General features: G+C 36.3%; 1 protein-coding gene across 2 annotated transcripts in view; it reads left to right on the top strand.

Moving 5' to 3' along the window:
* AP3B1 (adaptor related protein complex 3 subunit beta 1) overlaps positions 1-18,773 on the top strand; it is a 232,757-nt gene that overhangs the window by 43,840 nt on the left and 170,144 nt on the right. For both annotated transcript variants that reach the window (XM_065940360.1, XM_065940361.1), the window contains 3 exons: positions 9,227-9,322; positions 9,928-10,088; positions 12,300-12,366. In XM_065940360.1, coding sequence (XP_065796432.1) covers positions 9,227-9,322; positions 9,928-10,088; positions 12,300-12,366 — 324 coding nt within the window. The remainder of the gene's footprint in view (positions 1-9,226; positions 9,323-9,927; positions 10,089-12,299; positions 12,367-18,773) is intronic.

Here is an 18,773-nt window from a genome sequence, read left to right as displayed (position 1 = left end):
GAAAACTTTTGTTTCATTTTTTTCCCTTGATTTCCTGTGTGGGTAAGGTAGGGAGAGTAAATAAGATCTCTCAGTTATTATTTCTAAGTTATAGCTTTATATCATAATCTGGAAATATTTTTAAAACCCTATAATATATGGAAAGTTAATTACTTCTAGTTTAGAAACCAAGGTATTTTCTAATGAAGAGATTGGATTTGGTACAAGAAAAATAGAGTGTATAAAATATTCATGACCTGAGAATGATGATTAGAATTTTTTGTTTAAGTGAAACAGACAGATCAGCCAGGTCCATTTCATTTGTGTTATACAAACACAATGTTGATATGATGTAGACTCTTAGCTATTATTTGAACTCTATGCAATAGATTGGGCATTATTGTATCTCTCATATAAGAAATACTAGTAGTTTAAATAATTTGCATTTGCATGTTCAAAATCTGGAAAAGCATGGTGAAGTATGTGTTATATAATTTCTAGAGTATACATTTCAGTATATAAAATGTTTTCCTGCCATCTTAAATTTTTTAATAGAATAATTTATATTATAGAATTTTAAAGATTCTATAAAAATTTTAAATCTACTTTTTAGATACATTTTGAAGTAATTTCATTTTATATTAGTGAGTACAGTACTTATTTCAGATGAATTTTGTGTGCAAATAAATAAACATTATAAAATGAACTTGACTAACTTGAGTAAATTAAAATCAAAACACTTGTATACTTGTTTCCAACTTAAGAACTAGGATAAATTAATATTGGACTTAAGTTGATGAACTGTTCTTTCTCAGATTCTAATTAATGGGATAAATCTAGACTGAGCATGTAATCTTACAGTATTTGCAAAGTTTACTTATGATTAGTTTAGTAGATACTTATTAAGTACTATTTATGAGCCTGTTACGATGTATAATTCTGAATTGGTAATTAAGTTAAACTGTCTTTGTGGTATGACAATGCCATCTGAGCTGTCTGAACTCCTAATTTGATATGTATATTAGTTTTATGTTCTCTGGTATAAGAAAGTTCAAGTAGCTAGGGGAAAAAATCAAGATTTCACTTAGAAAATTAGTGAGCCATGGGTAAAGCTTGTCTTAGTGCCTTACTTATAACAACTCATTTTATCCTCACAAATAACCCTGTGAAGTTGGTTCTTTCATTCTCCATATTTTTATTATGAGGACAAAGTAGCAGAGAGGTTAGGTTATATGAGCAAGGTCACATACTCGTGTGTGGCAGTCAGAATCCAAAGCCAGGTAACTTGGCTTCAGAAACCTTTTTAGGTCATTCCCCTTTTAAAGCCATCCTTCCTGTTTGAATCCTTCCTCCTTTTTCTTCAGCTTCTTTGACCTTTTCCCATCATCTAGTGTTTTCTCATTATCTGTCCTTTGGGAGGTATATGACATTGGTATAAAGTTGTTTTAACTTTATTGTATTGAAGGAGAGTTGATTTACACTGTTGTATCAGTTTCTAGTACACAGCAAAATGATCAGTTATACATATACATTCTTTTTCATACTCTTCTCCATTGTGGTTTTTCACAGAATGCTGAATGCAGCTTTATGCTCTACAGCAGGACCCTGTTATTTATCCATTCTGTATGACAGGTTGTGTCTCTGATCCTTTCCCCAGCCCCCTCGCCCCCTTGGCAACCACAGGTCCGCTCTCTGTGTCTGTGAGTCTCTGTTCCGTGGATAAGTTCATTTGTGTCACACTTTAGATTCCACACGTAAGTGATACCATATGCTATTGGTCTTTTTCTGATGTCCTCACTTAGTGTGATGATTGCCAGGTCCGTCCATGTTGCTGTAAGTGCTAGTGTTATCATTGCTCAGTTGCTGAGTCGTGTCCCACTCTCTGCACGTCCGCAAACTACAGCAAGTCAGGCCTCCCTGTCCTTCGCCATCTGCTGGAGTTCACTCAGAGTTCATGTCCATTCAATCAGTAAATAGTATTATCTCATTCTTAAGTATTATCTCATACTTAAGGAGTAGTATTCCATTGTGGAAGCAGTGACAGATTTTATTTTCTTGGGCTCCAAAATTACTGTGGATGGTGAATGCAGGGACAAAATCAAAAGACGCTTGCTCCTTGGAATAAAAAGCTATGATAAACCTAGACAGCATATTAAAAAGCAGAGACATCACTTTGCTGACAAAGGTCTGTGTAGTCATAGCTATTGTTTATCCAGTAGTTATGTATGGATGTGAGAGTTTGACCATAGGAAGGTGGAGTGCCAAAGAATTGATGTTTTTGAACTGTGGTGCTGGAGAAGACTCTTGAGAATCCCTTGGACAGGAAGATCAAACCAGTCAATCCTAAAGTAAATCAACCCTGAATATTCATTGGAAGGACTGATGCTGAAGCTGAAGCTCCAAAACTTTGGCCACCTGATGCACAGAGCCGACTCATTGGAAAAAACCCTGATGCTGGGAAAATTGAAGTCAAAAGAAGAGGGTGGCAGAGGATGAGATGGTTAGATAGCATAACTGACTCAATGGACATGAATCTGAGCACACTCTAGAGATAGTGAAGGACAGGGAAGCCTGGAGTGCTGCAGTACATGGAGTCACAAAGAGTCGGACACGACTGAGCGACTGAACTGAACTGAACTGAACTGAATATTCCATTGTATGTATGTACCACATCTTGTTTGGTCATTCGTTTGTTGATGGACATTTAGGTTGTTTACATGTTTTGGCTACTGGGAATAGTGCTACTGAAAACATAGGGATGTGTGTATCTTTTCAAATTACAGTTTTGTCTGTGTATAGGCCCAAGAATGTGATTTCTGGATAATATGGCAACTGTTTTTTTAGTGTTTTGAGGAACCTTTGTACTGTTTGCCGTAGTGGTTGCACCAATTTACATTCCCACCAGCAATGTAAGAGGGTTCCCTTTCCTCCATACACTTTCCAGCACTTGTTATTTGTAGATTTTTTTTTTTTAAGTGATGGCTATTCTGACCAACAAAGGTCCGTCTAGTCAAGGCTATGGTTTCTCCAGTGGTCATGTATGGATGTGAGAGTTGGACTGGGAAGAAAGCTGAGCGCCGAAAAATTGATGCTTTTGAACTGTGGTGCTGGAGAAGAGTCTTGAGAGTCTCTTGGACTGCAAGGAGATCCAACCAATCCATCCTAAAGGAGATCAGTCCTGGGTGTTCATTGGAAGGACTGATGCTGAAGCTGAAACTCCAGTACTTTGGCCACCTCATGCAAAGAGTTGACTCATTGGAAAAGACCCTGATGCTGGGAGGGATTGGGGGCAGGAGGAGAAGGGGAAGACAGAGGATGAGATGGCATCACCGACTCGATGGACATGAGTTTGAGTATGCTCTGGGAGTTGGTGATGGACAGGGAGGCCTGGCGTGCTGCGATTCATGGGGTCGCAGAGTTGGACACAACTGAGTGAGTGAACTGAACTGATTCTGACCAGAATGAGGTAATACCTCATTGTAGTTTTGATTTTCATTTCTCTAATGTTCAGTGATGTTGAACACTCTTTCGTGTGCCTGTTGACTGCCTGTATGTCTTCTTTGGAGACATGTCTGTTTAGGTCTTCTGCCCATTTGGGTATATAAATTTTTTATGTTTTAGATATGGCTAGAAATGACCAAGTCCTTAGATATTGGTAATAAGTTATGCTGTAACTAGTTCCTTCTGGACTTCCAGTATTCTTATTTTAAATAGAAAATTCTGTACTGTTGTTTATTCAAAGCTATTTGTAATGTTCAATTATCAATAGTAGAACTTTTCTATTCATTTTTATCCTTTACAATCAGATTCTGACATGCTGTCTAATATTTGTAACAGAAATGTCCCTATAAATATAATTATGGTAGTCTCCTTCTCCCCCATGGTTTCACTTTCCATGATTTCAGTTACCCATGGTTAACTGCAGTCCAAACATATTAAATGGAAAATTCTAGAAATAGTTTATAAGTTTTAAATTGCTCACTATAACACATAGTGTGATGAAATTTTGTGCCTTTCTCTCTGGGATCCCCAACCATTGATGACGTCTGCTCCTGATATCTAACCGTCACCATTTTGTGCTGGGTGATCCTCTTTCTGATGTAACATCAGAAGGTCAGTAGCAGCCTAACCCTGTATCACAATGACAGCTTCATTCACCTGACTTCATCTTACACATACATATTTCATCATCTCCCATCACCACAGAAAGGAGAAGGGTAGGTGCAGGCCAGTAAGTGAGAGGGATCAGATTCACACAACTTTTATTACAGTGTATTGTTACGGCTGTTCCCTTTATTATTAGTTATTGTTAGCCTCATACTGTGCCTAATTTATAAATTAAGCTTTATTGTAAGTATGTGTATGTAGGAAAAAACAGCATATATGGAATTTAGTACTATCTGTAGTTTCAGGCATCTACTGGGGGTCTTGGAACATATCCCCCACAGGTAGAGGGGGACTACTGTATTGATCTGTTTGTTCTAGGTTTGTTTTGCTCTTAAAATACTGTTAGTTTTTGGAAACAGCCTTAATCCTCTAATGTTGTGAAAAAACTGACCTAAGCTGCTTAAAATTTATGTTCAGAAAATGGATGTTTCATTGCTATCAAGTACAAAATTTCATTTTTACAAGTACATGCTGCCTTAGACACAGAGTTGAGCTGTACATCATCTGCCATTCGATGTCAAATGATACCAAAAGTAACCTAGTAAGCAACCACTATAGTAAGTAACCACTATAAGTGGTTATAGTACAAAAATAATCAAAGGTGTAGTCAATAACTCATGAAGTTTGATGCACTGGTATTGATAAGCTAATTAAACAGATCTGCCTGTGTTCTTCCAGCCTACTGGGGCTCTGCTGTGATTAGCTTTACAGCAAGGAGTATTGTAACATTGAATGAAAGTAACTGATCAGAGAATGGTGTAGTCACGAAGCTTTAAGTCCTCCCATTTCTGGTCACAGAATGGTTTCAGGGAAAGTAGGCTCTCTCTGCACACCTGCAGCCAGTCACTGCATAGGCCTCTTGTGGTCAATATTGATTGATTCTTATAACAGAACTTGAACAAATTTAGTGTTTTGCAACCTTCTGTGATTTAATATTGTTATGCTTTTTGCTATAACAGTCATAAAAATCCTTCTCCAATGGTGAGTAATTACAGCAATGCCTGCTAGCTCAGCTGTGGTTTGAACGTTTTGGTGTTGCCAGTATATATACTAGATATATTTTGGAGTTCATAATTCAGCTTTAAGAGCTGGCTTACAGTTAGGAAAATAAAGATGATGCTGAGAAATAAATCCCAAGAAGATGAGGAAGTGGGTGTGAACCCAACCCATTCTGGTTTCCACACTTCCCTGAGAACTGTAGACTGAGACCTGAATGTAATTGGTGAAGAGAAAGAGTATTTTAAATGATTAATTTTCTTCAAAAAAACCCACAAGTTAAAGACTTTGGAGGCAATCTTCTTAATACTTGTTGTTTTCTAACAAGTGTGTTGATGTCCTTTTAAACATCTGTTTCATGAATTATAACTGTTGGTGCTAAGTTAGATATAGCAATCTACCCCCCCCCCCCCCCCCCCGTCTCTCATTGGATTGTGATGGTTCATTCAGCTGATTATTATTGGGCTCTTACTGTGTGCCAGGCTATGTGAATATACAGATGAGTAAGGAATGGTGCCTTTACTAAATAACCTCACGTTCATTCCAAGGTGGATTTAAAAAATATCTTATTTAAAATCTTGTGTTGATTTGATATGTTTAAATAGGTGCAGATCAGTCAACCAGCAAATGTTGGCTCCTTTTTGGTGCTGTTGTAATCTTAGGAACTTTAAGATCTGGTTGGGGAGAAAATGATAAGTGCTTCTTAAACTGGGATTTAATAATTTAAATATTTTTATATCCATTTAAATATAATCTAAAGTATTGGGTATATTTGGACCATTTGGTTACCATCTTGTATACTAGTATCACTTAATTTTGGAACCCATTTTTTATATTCTTATGTGAGATCACGTGATTCAATGATCATTTGAAGGTTTCATGGACTTGAAGGGGCCTGAGTGGGTTGGTATCATCTATGGATGAGTGGGCACTTGGGTGAGATCTGCTTTTGATTGATTGACACGCCAGGGTGTTTTTTTTCGGAGTGAATTTGTTCCTGATTGGCTAGCGTTCAGAAGCACGGGGCTGTCACAGTTCGGTTGACTTGCAAAATCTTGTTGATTAAGCTGAGTTTTTGTCTGTTGAACTCATTTAAAATAGTTCTGGTGGCTACTCCTTGCCAATGCTATAGAAAAAGCCATCTTAGAGGAGTGTGGGAACTTAAAAATACTTTGTTTCTGATTGTTTATAATGAAAACTTCAAATACTTTTAAAATCAGAGAAAGTACTATTATTTTTGGGTTGGAGGTTGTCTGGAAAGATGAGATTCACCCCTGAAATGAAAATGTCTTTATTATTTTACTAGTAGAAACTTAATTTTCATTGTAAAAAAATTAAATAATATAGAAAGATGTAAAGAATGAAGGTCACTGGTTAATACCATTACCCAACGATAGTCACTGTTAACATTTTCTGTATATTTTTTTTAACTTTTATGCTTAACTGATTTGAGTCTTGACGCTTCATTTAATAGATTTCCATATTGCTCAAGTTATTCAACCTCTCTCTGCTTCAGTTTCTTCACCTGTAAAGGACAAATGATAATATCTATTCATTGAGTTATAAATATAAAATTAATTAATCTAAATAAAACATTTAGAACTGTGCCTGACACATAGTTAAGTATATAACTATTTGCTATTATTACTGTGTTATGTCCAGTCTAAGACATGTGTTTTCTATTTTAAAGTTTATGCAGTCGGGACTTATCTTTACAATTGAGGATGACTTAAAATTGGCAGAGGTTTTTGTACCTTTCTTGCGGTCCATGAAATTATGGTACATCTTACAAATTGATGGTGTACCCTAAGACTGATAAAATGCAGCATATGTATGTTTATTTTCTATTAATACAGAAGTGAGATCATAAAATGCATGCTGTTTTGCATCCTCAAAAATTTTTACAAGGACATATTTTCAATGTCAAATATCGATTCACTTAATTATATAAAATAATGGCCACATAATACAGTGTTATATGGATATACTGTAATTTGTTTTACTGTTCCCCTCCTAGTGGGAATTTTATTGTTTGATGTTTGATTTTATGGAACATTTTGATTAGTAGAACTTGCGAGAAAAAAGAATGATAAACTAAGTGGAGATTGAGACAGAAAATCAAGTTATATTTGAGGATTGTTTCTGGTTGACTGGAAAGGGAAGATTATGGGCTATATTGAGTAGGTTGTATATACACTATGAGCTGTATTATCTATTAGGTTTAGTTTTTAAGATTTTGTGGGTCTGTTCAACAATGAAGAGTAACTGGAAATGTGTTTTTTGTTAATTTCACCTATAACCCTGTCAATATACTATAGACAAATTGATATTACCTTGAAATGGTGTGTTTAGCATTTTTATTAGTAATGATAAAGTTGTAGAAAGTATGTTCGTTGTTTTCACTCTTGTTCCTGAAATTGTGAAGAATAGCAAAATAGGTTGGATTATAGATTATAGAACTAAAATTATCTGAGGAGGGTGCCATGATGTATTGAATTTAAGTTGAAAATTTCTGTAGGCATGTGTAAGGTACTGTCCTTTTAAAAGACCTCACTAGGACAATTATTCAAGTGTGGATTGATTTAGTCAGTAGTACATTTGGAAAAAGTATATGGTTTTAATCAAGAATTAGTTGTCTCAGTAGAAGCACCTCATCTGGAACAAACTCTTAGCTAGTTTGTCTTGCTTAGACTTCATTTGTAGCTTGGAGTGCCACGCTGAACAGAATATAGACAAATTGGGGTGAGTTCAGAAGGGAACAAGCAGGATGGTGAAGGAACTCAGGACACTGCTGTCTGTGTCAAGAGCAGCTGAAGCGTAAGGAAGAAGGCTGTGACTGCTGCGCTTGGTTGCTCAGTCACGTCCTGCTGTGAACCCATGGACTGTACCGCCCGCCAGGCTCCCCCATCCCTGGGATTCTCCAGGCAAGAACGCAGGAGCGGGCTGCCATTTCCTTCTCCAGTTCATGAAAGTGAAAAGTGAAAGTGAAGTTGCTCAGTCGTGTCCGACCCTTAGCAACCCCATGGGCTGCAGCCCACCAGGCTCCTCTGCCCATGGAATTTTTCAGGCAAGAATACTGGAGTGGGGTGCCATGCCCTCCTCCAGGGGATCTTCCTGACCCAGGGATCAAACCCAGGTCTCCCGCGTTGCAGGTGGGTTCTTTACCATCTGAGCCACCAGGGAAGCCCTGGCAGTTGTCCCTAAAGAAATCCACATTGGTTCCTATGATGTAAAATATGGCCCAATATAGCACTGTTGTCCTTTTCAGCATAGATTCCAGCTGTTTCTAGCTACTTTCCCTTCTTTCCCATGCTCTTTGAACATTCCATAGACCTTTAGATATGTACTATGGAAATGTATCAGAAAATTAATCAGGCAGTGGTATCTGAAGGTATTTGAAAAGGGAGAGACAAGCTGAAAGCAGTGTCATAAGGAAGAAGTTGATGAATTTCAACTCAGATTTCAATTTTCGGTTAATTTTTCTGCTCATCATAATTTTGTTATAAATTTAGTAGTTTAATTGCCTTTGAAAACAGTTTTCAGAACATACTTCCATCCGTCTGGAATTTTTATTACATTAAATTGATGCTGTTGTCACACATTCTTTTGGAGCTGAAAATATCATGTAAGGTCTGTTGGAATCTGAATCTTATCATAGAATCAGAGTTGCATTTCAACACCTTTTGACAGATGAGGAAATGTAAGTTTCCATACTGTGTAGTTGGTTAGCGGACAGAACCCAAGTTCCATGTATTATTTGTATCCCTCATTTTGAAAATACTTTTGCAGTTTAGTTAATGTTTTAATACTCTTGTATGAGTTTTGCTCAGGAACTTTTTTTCCCTTCAAGAGGAAGGACACCTTGATAGGATGTTGCTGTTACAGATTAGATTAGTAAAATCCTTACTTCACAAACTTTTTCTGATTCTATTAATTATCTTATATTATCTTTATTTTATAGTGTAGGCTATGAGCAGGTTCTGTTACTTAGTTCAGAAAAGTTGAGAATGGATTTTTGTATAGACAGTATTGAATGTTTAGTTTTCACTCTGGCTAGGATTAAATGGTTTTTTCTTTTGCACAGATCAAGAAGTTAGTGTATGTTTACCTGGTGCGATACGCTGAAGAGCAGCAGGATCTGGCCCTCTTGTCCATCAGCACTTTCCAGCGAGCTCTGAAGGTAAACGATAGAGTGAGCAGGCAGATAGCTGCAGCATTTCTGCACAGCTGAAGGTGTGTCATTTAAAGAAGCGGAGCAATAATCCTCTCCATGGTGCAGCCATGTTTTGAAAGAGTTAAAAGGCCTCTCACTATGCCTATTCAACACTCTTGGAAAATATATAATCAACTGGGCTTTGCCTTATAGGTTCCTTTAAGCTCAATGTAATCATTGTTGTGCATCAAAGAATTCTTCATCATTACACTAACTTGTTGAAAGTATACAAAGAGGGGGCATGAATTTTTTTTAAAGATAAAATTAACGACCTGCAGCATTTTATTATTATGAAACTCTTAAAAACCCCCCATGTTTGGTAATATATGATCAAGTAGAATTATAAACATTGCTTTGCTTGTTAAAACATTATTCAGAGAAAGAAACATTTTATTTCTCTTTTTCCTTAGCCATTTCCATATACTGGTTATTTTAAATTTAAGTACCTTTTTTTTTTTTTTTTTGGCTATCATTGTGTTATATCCTATAAGCACCTGTTAACTGTATCATAATGATGTGTTTGAAATATTGCAAACTTGAAATTTTGATGAATATTTTTGTACCGTTTTTAGGACCCAAATCAACTAATTCGTGCAAGCGCTTTGAGAGTTCTGTCAAGTATTAGAGTGCCAATTATTGTACCTATTATGATGCTTGCCATTAAGGAAGCGTCTGCTGATTTATCACCATACGTTAGGAAGAATGCAGCCCATGCAATACAAAAACTATACAGGTTGGTACTTTATAAACAATACCAAAGACCCCTAATGTTGCATGGAATGTTAAAACCCATGGAGGCATATTTTGTTCACTTATATAATAGTCTGACCTTAAACTAAGTAAGTAAACTCAGTGACCATGTTTCTTTCCCCTTGCCCACAAACATTCTTTATGCATCTTCTGTTTTATTTTGGTTATTTTGAGAGCCTTTGCAGGGTTTGTACTTGTGAGCCTGTTAGGGACAGTGATACTTAATGGATTTTATAACTTAAAAATAATCAGATATTGAATTTTCATTTATACAGTCTCATTACACATACATATATGTTATTAGAAAATTAAGATTTTTTTCCTCTTATTTACTGTAGGGTAGAGTCTAAAGCTTGTTATCTTCTCAGCTCACTTTGTTACCCCTTCATCCATCTTTGGTCCTGCTATTTCCTTCCTTGCTTTCTTCTTTTCCAGAGCTGTTTTATTAAATACTGTTTAAATACTGATTTTTAAATATAGCACCATACTATATTTATGTGATATATATATTGTATATGGTAAAATTATATATATTGATAGATATATATGCACATATATATGGTACCTTGATCTCTGTATAAAATATATTGCTTAAAGAATTATTATCTTTCATAATTTGGTATTATTTTCGGTTACCATTTATTTCACAAGCTTTTATCAAAATCATTTTGTGTTTTTGGTGTGGTGCTATATGCATAAGATGTATGAAAACATTAGAGGATGTAGTATCACATTTTGAGGGAAAAAAATCAAACATATGCCAAATAATTAAAGCAATCTATAATTGAGTAAGGTATTGCTATATAATGAATATGTATATACAAAGGCACAATGACAGTGCCTTTGACAGGGTAGAGCTCAGAGACTGTCATATAGCGTTTCTTAAAGTAAAATAGAAATGGGGTTAGTTGGGAAAGATTAGAGAAGGGAGAGTGGAGCTGGAATTTGAAAGAATTTAGAGGTTTGAGTGTTCCGATAATTATGTGCTTAGTCACTTGAGTAGTGAGACTCTTTGTGACCCTATGGACTGTAGCCCACCAGGCTCCTCTGTCCATAGGATTCTCCTGATTAGAATACTGGAGTGGGTTGCCATGCCCTCCTCCAAGGTAATTATAAATCAGATAATTATAATGATCAATAATAAACTTATATAATGTTTATGAAAAGTGAAACTCTTTCCTAATTGTCAAAGTCACCTCATGCTTCATAGTTTTTATCCTTTCTATTTATTAACTTACAAAATAAGATCAAAGTTCACTATGACAGTTTGAAGGCCCATCACTGGGCTCCATGTTACCTCTCTCTGTCTTGAATTTACAGTCTGGTAGCTCAGTACTGCCTATTAGTCCTCTCCATAAAATGTTTCTTATCATTAATCATCTCTTGTTCATTTTTTAGTCTCTACCTAGAATATTTCCTACTTTTTCAGCTCTAAAGTCAAGATTCATCTGAGATGTCACATCCCAAAAGAAACCCTCCGCAACCTTCCTGCTTCCATCAGTGTTCTTTATCCCCATAATCCCTTATCCATATCACTATTGTGACTTATGATTATGTTTGGGATTATTTGTACTAGATTGTCTTACTTCTCTTTGTAGACCCATTGTTTAGTTTCTCAGTAAATGAACAATTGAATTCTGTGCTAGGAAGAAATTATTATCAATATTTCAGTGCGTAAAGCTGGTATTAAGATGCATTTGTCATTTCTATACATATGTGAGCCTTTGTTTATATTTTTTGGTTTTAGATGGCAGGTTTTATTATGCATGTCTCCCATCAGTAAACTAGAATGATACAAAATTCTTATTTGGAAATTTCCATGTGTTTCTTTTTGACAGTTAGGTATCCATGGTAAAAAATGATTCCTATTTTGTTATTTTCCCCTAGTTAAAAAAAGATTTTGTGGTTTAACTGATTACTTTCTTAAGGTTTTCAACTTCATTAAGAAGTGGTTTTGTTCTTTAACTATTTTCTTAATCGTTTTGATATCTGGGTTTAATTAATATGAGCAACTTTAGATAGAATAGGGAAAATCAACTTATTCCACTTTAAATTTGTTTTGTTTATTTCTATCTATAGTCTTTTTCTCCCCCCAACTTAAAAAATTTTTCATATTCTTGAAATGATTAGCCTCATTTAAAGTTAGAAATAAAGGAAAAAAATTAATGTAAATTTTTTTCTTTTTATATTTTAGCCTTGATCCAGAGCAGAAAGAAATGTTAATTGAAATAATTGAAAAACTTCTGAAGGATAAAAGCACAGTAAGTAATATCTTTTCATGTCCAATAAAATTGTGCTTTATTTACATAATATTATTTTACTATCATATATATGATACAATAATTCTTATAGAATAAAAAGGCGCTTGCTTCTTGGAAGGAAAGCTATGGCAAACCTAGATAATGTATTAAAAAGTAGAAAAATCACTTTGCCAACAAAAGTTTGTGTTGTCAAAGCTATGTTTTTTTCCCAGTAGTCCTTATAGATGTGAGAGTTGGACCATAAAAAAGGCTGAGTGCCAGAGAATTGATGCTTTGAAACTGTGGGGCTGGAGAACTCTTGAGAGTCCTCTGGACTGCACGGAGATCAAACCAATCAATACTAAAGAAAATCAATGTTGAATATTCATTGAAAGAACTAATGCTAAAGCTGAAGCTCTGATACTTTGGCCACCTGATGCGAAGAGCCAACTCATTGGAAAAGACCCTGATGCTGGGAAAGATGGAGAGCTAAAGGAGAAGAGGGCGGCAGAGGATGAGATGGTTGGATGGCGTCACTGACTCAGTGGACATGAATCTGAGCACACTCTGGGAGACGGTGGAGGACAGGGAAGCCTGGTATGCAAAGAGGCAGACATGATTTAGCAACAGAACAACAAATAGATTTTGAAATTATATAAATATTAATGGAGCTCATTAAAATCTTGAAAAATAAAAATGTCCAGGTAAAGAGAAAAGTTCCATTTGGAATTTTAGTTTGTTACATATTTCTTCATGAGAGTCTGAAGAAGAGCAAGTTGGGAAAAGACTATTCTTTCTTTAACCTGTGGCTAACTTGTTGACTGCTTTTGAGGCCAACTTTTTTTTATTTAAAATAGTGATTTACTACGATTTTTAAAGGCCGAATCAGTTGAAAGCAAATAATTGTTTTAAAATGTATTCAGAAAATAAATAAATAAATAAAATGTATTCAGTATTACAGAGATAATGAAAAATAGAGGAGTGTGTTTTAGTATTATACATGGGTTATTTTTTTTCTTAGATACTAAAATGTTTTCGTATGTATAACACTGTTTTATTGGCTGGTTAGAATGATCTTACTGAGCAAATTCCCCATCTTTGGGGAATGTGCATGTCTCTTCCTCCTTCTTATTCCACGCCTATTCTTTATGTATAGTGACATGATATTGAGATCTAGAAATAATGGCGATGCATGGGATCTATGAGCAGACCTCTGGAGGAGTTGGTGTAATGGTATCTTTGATGGAGTCCTCTACACCCACCTGTATGGCTTAAAACTATTCAAAAAAAGGATTCCAGCTCATTTTTAGGAAGATATCACCCAGGTGCATGCATATCTGTTTATAGAAGCCAACATAGCAACCACTAGCCTCGTCGCTAACAGTTGGGCACGACTGAGCGACTTCACTTTCACGCACTGGAGAAGGAAATGGCAACCTACTCCAATGTTCTTGCCTGGAGAATCCCAAGGACGGGGGAGCCTGGTGGGCTGCCGTCTGTGGGGTCGCACAGAGTTGGACATGACTGAAGCGACTTAGCAGCAGCAGCAGGAGCAGCCTTGTATTGTGCTCAGTCACTTGGTCATGCCTGACTCTTTGTGACCCCGTTGACTAGAGCCTGCCAGGCTTCTCTGCTCATGGAGTTCTCCAGGCAAGAATACTGGAGTGGGTTGCCATGACCTTCTCCAGGGGATCTTCCCGACCCAGGGATCGAACCCAAGTGTCCTGCATTGCAGGCAGATTCTTTACCATCTGAGCCACCAAGCAAAGCCAGACTATAGCTGTTAATATATGGCTTAGTATACAGTCTGTCCTGGAGAATGCTCAGTGTGTATTTGAGAGGAATGTATACTCTGCTGGCTTTTGGGTGGCGTGTTCTGTAGATGTCTTTTGGGTCTAATTGGTTTATAGTATTGTTCAAGTCTTCTGTTCTTTGTTGATCTTCCTTCTTGTGGCTCATTAAAAGTGGAATATTGAAGTCTACTGTTAACTATAGAGCTGTCAGTTTTGTCCCTCTTACTTTGTATATTTGGGAGCTCTGATATTTGGTGCATCAGTTCAGTTCAGTCGCTCAGTCGTGTCCAACTCTTTGTGTCCCCATGAATCACAGCACGCCAAGCCTCCCTGTCTACCACCAACTGCTGGAGTCCACCCAAACCCATGTCCATTGAGTCAGTGATGCCATCCAACCATCTCATCCTGTCATCCCCTTCTCCTCCTGCCCCTAATCTTTCCCAGCGTCAGGGTCTTTTCAAATGAGTCAGCTCTTCGCATCAGGTGGCCAAAGTATTGAAGTTTCACCTTCAGCATCAGTCCTTCCAATGAACACCCAGGACTGATCTCCTTTAGGATGGACTGGTTGGATCTCCTTGCAGTCCAAGGGACTCTCAAGAGTTCTCCAACACCACAGTTCAAAAGCACCAATTCTTCAGCGCTCAGCTTTCTTCACAGTCCAACTCTCACATCCATACATGACCACTGGAAAAACCATAGCCTTGACTAGAAGAATCTTTGTTGGTAAAGTAATGTCTCTGCTTTTTAACATGCTGTCTAGGTTGGTCGTAACCTTCCTTCCAAGGAGTAAGCGTCTTTTAATTTCATGGCTGCAATCACCATCTGCAGTGATTTTGGAGCCCCAAAAAATAAAGTCAGCCACTGTTTCCACTGTTTCCCCATCTATTTGCCATGAGGTGATGGGACCGGATGCCATGATCTTAGTTTTCTGAATGTTGAGCTTTAAGCCAACTTTTTCACTGTCCTCTTTCACTTTCATCAAGAGGCTCTTTAGTTCTTCTTCACTTTCTGCCATAAGGGTGGTGTCATCTGCATATCTAAGGTTATTGATATTTCTCCTGGCAATCTTGATTCCAACTTGTGTTTCCTCCAGCCCAGCTTTTCTCATGATGTACTTGGCAAATAAGTTAAATAAACAGAGTGTACTTATAATTGTTTTTACCTTCCTTTTGGCATTATAAAATGTCTCAATCTCTCATAACAGTTTTTAAATTCTACTTTGTTCTGTTTAAGTACAACTTTCTTACAATTGCTTTTTACATGATATATCTTTTTCCTTCTTTTTACTCTCAAGCTGTTGGTATTTTTTAATCTAATGTGTGTCTCCTGAGGTCTGTATAAAGTTGGATCTTGATATTTACTCTGGTCTGACTACATATGCTTTTTGATTTGGTTTAGTCCATTGATATTAATTCTTACTATAATATAGTTGATTTATAGCCACCATTATGTTTTTCTATGTCTTGTGTCTTTTTTTGTTTGTTATTCCCCCTTCACTACTTTTTTTTTAATATCCAGTATATATGATGTGTATGATAGCTCTTTCAGTGATCTTTTTTACTAGGTATTTTTGAAAATACTGTATTTACTGAGAGTGTACTGGAGACCAGACAGCAAACTTCTTTTAGTCAATAATGTAGCAGGAATCTTTATTTCTTCTGCAGTGGTTGGCGTAATGAAGACAGAAAATAAATTTGATTCCTTTTTGTCTTTTGTATGGCATACTTGTTATATCCTTCTAGACCCAAATACGAAATCAATATTATTGATATTGTGGATAACTTGATTTTAGTAATAATAAAAAAACATTTAGTTTCTTCTGTCTTGAAGACGTTTGCCAAGTACTGTGAAGAATACTAAGATCTGTAAGAAAGAGATCATTTATTTTAAGGTAGTTTGCCATGATTTCTGCTACATAATAAGCTAAAGAAATTAGTTTCTTGGCCTAGAAATGAAATCTCCGTATATAATATGTGCATGTCTTCTCAAACAAGATGTAGCATGTCACAGGTAACAACTACCTTCTTTGGAATTAAACAGAATTGTATTTGAGCCTGAAGTTTTACCACTTACTAGCTATGTATTAGGGGCTTCCCTGGTGGCTCAGAAGTAATGAATCCACCTGCAGAGCAGGAGAGGCGGGTTTGATCCCTGGGTCGGGAAGTTCCCCTAGAGAAGCGGAGAACATCCCCTTCTCCCTGGAGAAGAAATAACAACCCAGTGCAGTATTGTTGCCTGGGCAATCTCATGGATAGAGGAGCCTGGCAGACTGCAGTCCATGAAGTCCCCAAAGAGTCGGACACGACTTAAGCGACTGAGCAATAGCTATGTATTAAGCCTTCATAAATTTCAGCTTCCAAATTTTTAGACCTTATAATTTCCAATCTATAAAGTTTTTGTTTGTGTTGAGAAAGTTATTGTATATAAAATCCTCAGCATAGTGCCTGGCACCATGAAAGGAGATTAATAAGAAACAGACAACTCAAAAAGGGGTATAAAGAATACACTTTCTTTGTAGATTTATAATGTCTGCTCTTGGGTTCTGACCATTTATTTCCAAAATGCAATAGAAAAAGTATTGTACTTGTTAATAGTAGGTATTTAATATTTGTTGAATAATTGTGAGAATTAATTGGCTCTATTCTTGGTGAAGATAATTAGGTATTTACTATCATTTTCAGTGTTTTACTTCCCCAGTGGTGTGTGTCATGCTCTGTTCATAGGTAGATAGGTCCTTTAGGAGCTTTGACGGTCTTGTCGTTTGTGAGGTACTGCCTGTCCTAAAGTATATATAGGATATGTTTACTCTTAAAAGATTAGAAGAGAGCCTATGTCTGTTTCCTGTCCATATGAAGCAGGAGCAGTGTATCCTGAACTCTCTAATCCCGGAGCAGAAGCGCAGTTTCCAGTGTCCTGGCTTTCCATGTCAGTGTTCGTAACTTCCTTTCCCAGCATTAAGAAATGTGACTCCCATTATCCACTACACATTCACTCACTCAGTCCTGGAATGTAGATACGGTATTGTTTCAGGATTGCTGGAGTGTACTCTGAAGAGTAGTGAGATGGGGACTACTAATTGAGTTAAATGTTGGTTTAGAATTATGTTTATCTTTAGCCTTACTTCTTTGAATGCTGTTATAAATCGAAATTGCATTAACATTGTATGGTTGAACTTGTTATATTGGTATAGAAGAAAGCTATTGATTTTCTGTATGGTGATTTTATATTTTGCTTCTTTGCTGAATTCTTTTATTGTTTGATTTAGTTTTATCTTTCAACCGTCACTGTTTCATTCCAGAAAATAAATCATATCATTTGCAAATAGAGATAACTTTACTTTCTCTTTTCTGATACCTATGACTCTAATTTTTCTTGTCATAATTAATTATATTGGTGTATAACTTTAGTACAGGGTTCAGTAGTGGCGGAGATGGTAAGCATCCTTGCCTTGTTTCAGTTTAAAGGAAATCCCTGTAATATGTGTGTATTAAGCGAGATGCTGACTCTGAGGATTTTCTCTTTTAGTTTTGTCTGGTATGTCAAGGTCAGTTTTTTCCTGGTACCCAGTGAGGCTTGTTACAATATAGATTTAGAGTTTATGTTATTTCTGGCAAAGTACTGTTGTTGTTGTTAAGATTAAGTTTTAAATATTAATTCTGTTCAACTCTTACCTTTTCTTCAGAGATTTCAGTTTTCTCTAAGTTGGATCTTCTTTGCTGCCTTTACTTCTTTATCTCGCTTTCTTTCTCTTGGTTCTTTTTGTACTTTTCTTAAATGCCCCTTCCTAAATTTTTATTCAGCTATTTTCTGCCAGGGGCATTTTGCAGTTTAATCAAGATGTCTGGTTATTTCTTTTCTGGTTTCAGTCAACTTCTGTTTCTTCCTGTTGTCTTTTGTTCATTTCTCTTTTATGATTTTCAGTTTCACTTCATTTATGTGATCTTGAAATGCTTCTTTCTGGCAAGTTAATTCATTTTGAAGTGTTGTGGACAGCTGTTTGTTTGCTTCCTCATGAATTTTTTTTGTGGATAATTTTCATCAATTGTTGTGATTTTCGTCTTCTGCTCTGAGCTACCAGGAATCTTTTTGTAGTGTGTTCACACGTAGGCGCCTCGCTTTCTCTCCGCTGTTGCTTTCAGTTCTCTCTTAACGCCCATGTCTGACTCTCGTCTGCTTCTCTTCTGGGCAGGTACTTCATACTATCGTAGATCTTTGTAAGGTGTGTGGTGCATACGTGACAGATACCTCTGATTTTAGAACTTATTTTCTACTCACATGTAATTAAAGTTTGGACATTGCAAAGTATTTTAGTGTTGTTTAGAGCTTTGATTTTAATCTTTTTGCTTTCTCTGACTTTGCATTGAGAGATTCACATTTCCCCAGGTAGCATTAACTTTCTATCCAGTATTTAAGTTGTCTCCCCAGTATTTAAGTATTTATATTTTGTGAATGTTTTCTGATTATTTTTTCATTTGTATGCTTATAATTTGATGTAAAAAGATTGAAAACATTATGATTATCTATATAGATATTTATGGATCTTATCTTTATTATTACTTTTTCTTGCCAGATAGAATATATTGAAGTGATATAGCTATATTTATTCCCCACTAGTTAATAGTGTTAGCATTAATA

The sequence above is a fragment of the Muntiacus reevesi genome, chromosome 7, assembly GCF_963930625.1.
Source record: "Muntiacus reevesi chromosome 7, mMunRee1.1, whole genome shotgun sequence".
In the NCBI taxonomy this organism is placed as follows: domain Eukaryota; kingdom Metazoa; phylum Chordata; class Mammalia; order Artiodactyla; family Cervidae; genus Muntiacus; species Muntiacus reevesi.
Note: the sequence above shows the minus strand (reverse complement) of the source record. Positions and strands in the feature narration are given on the sequence as shown.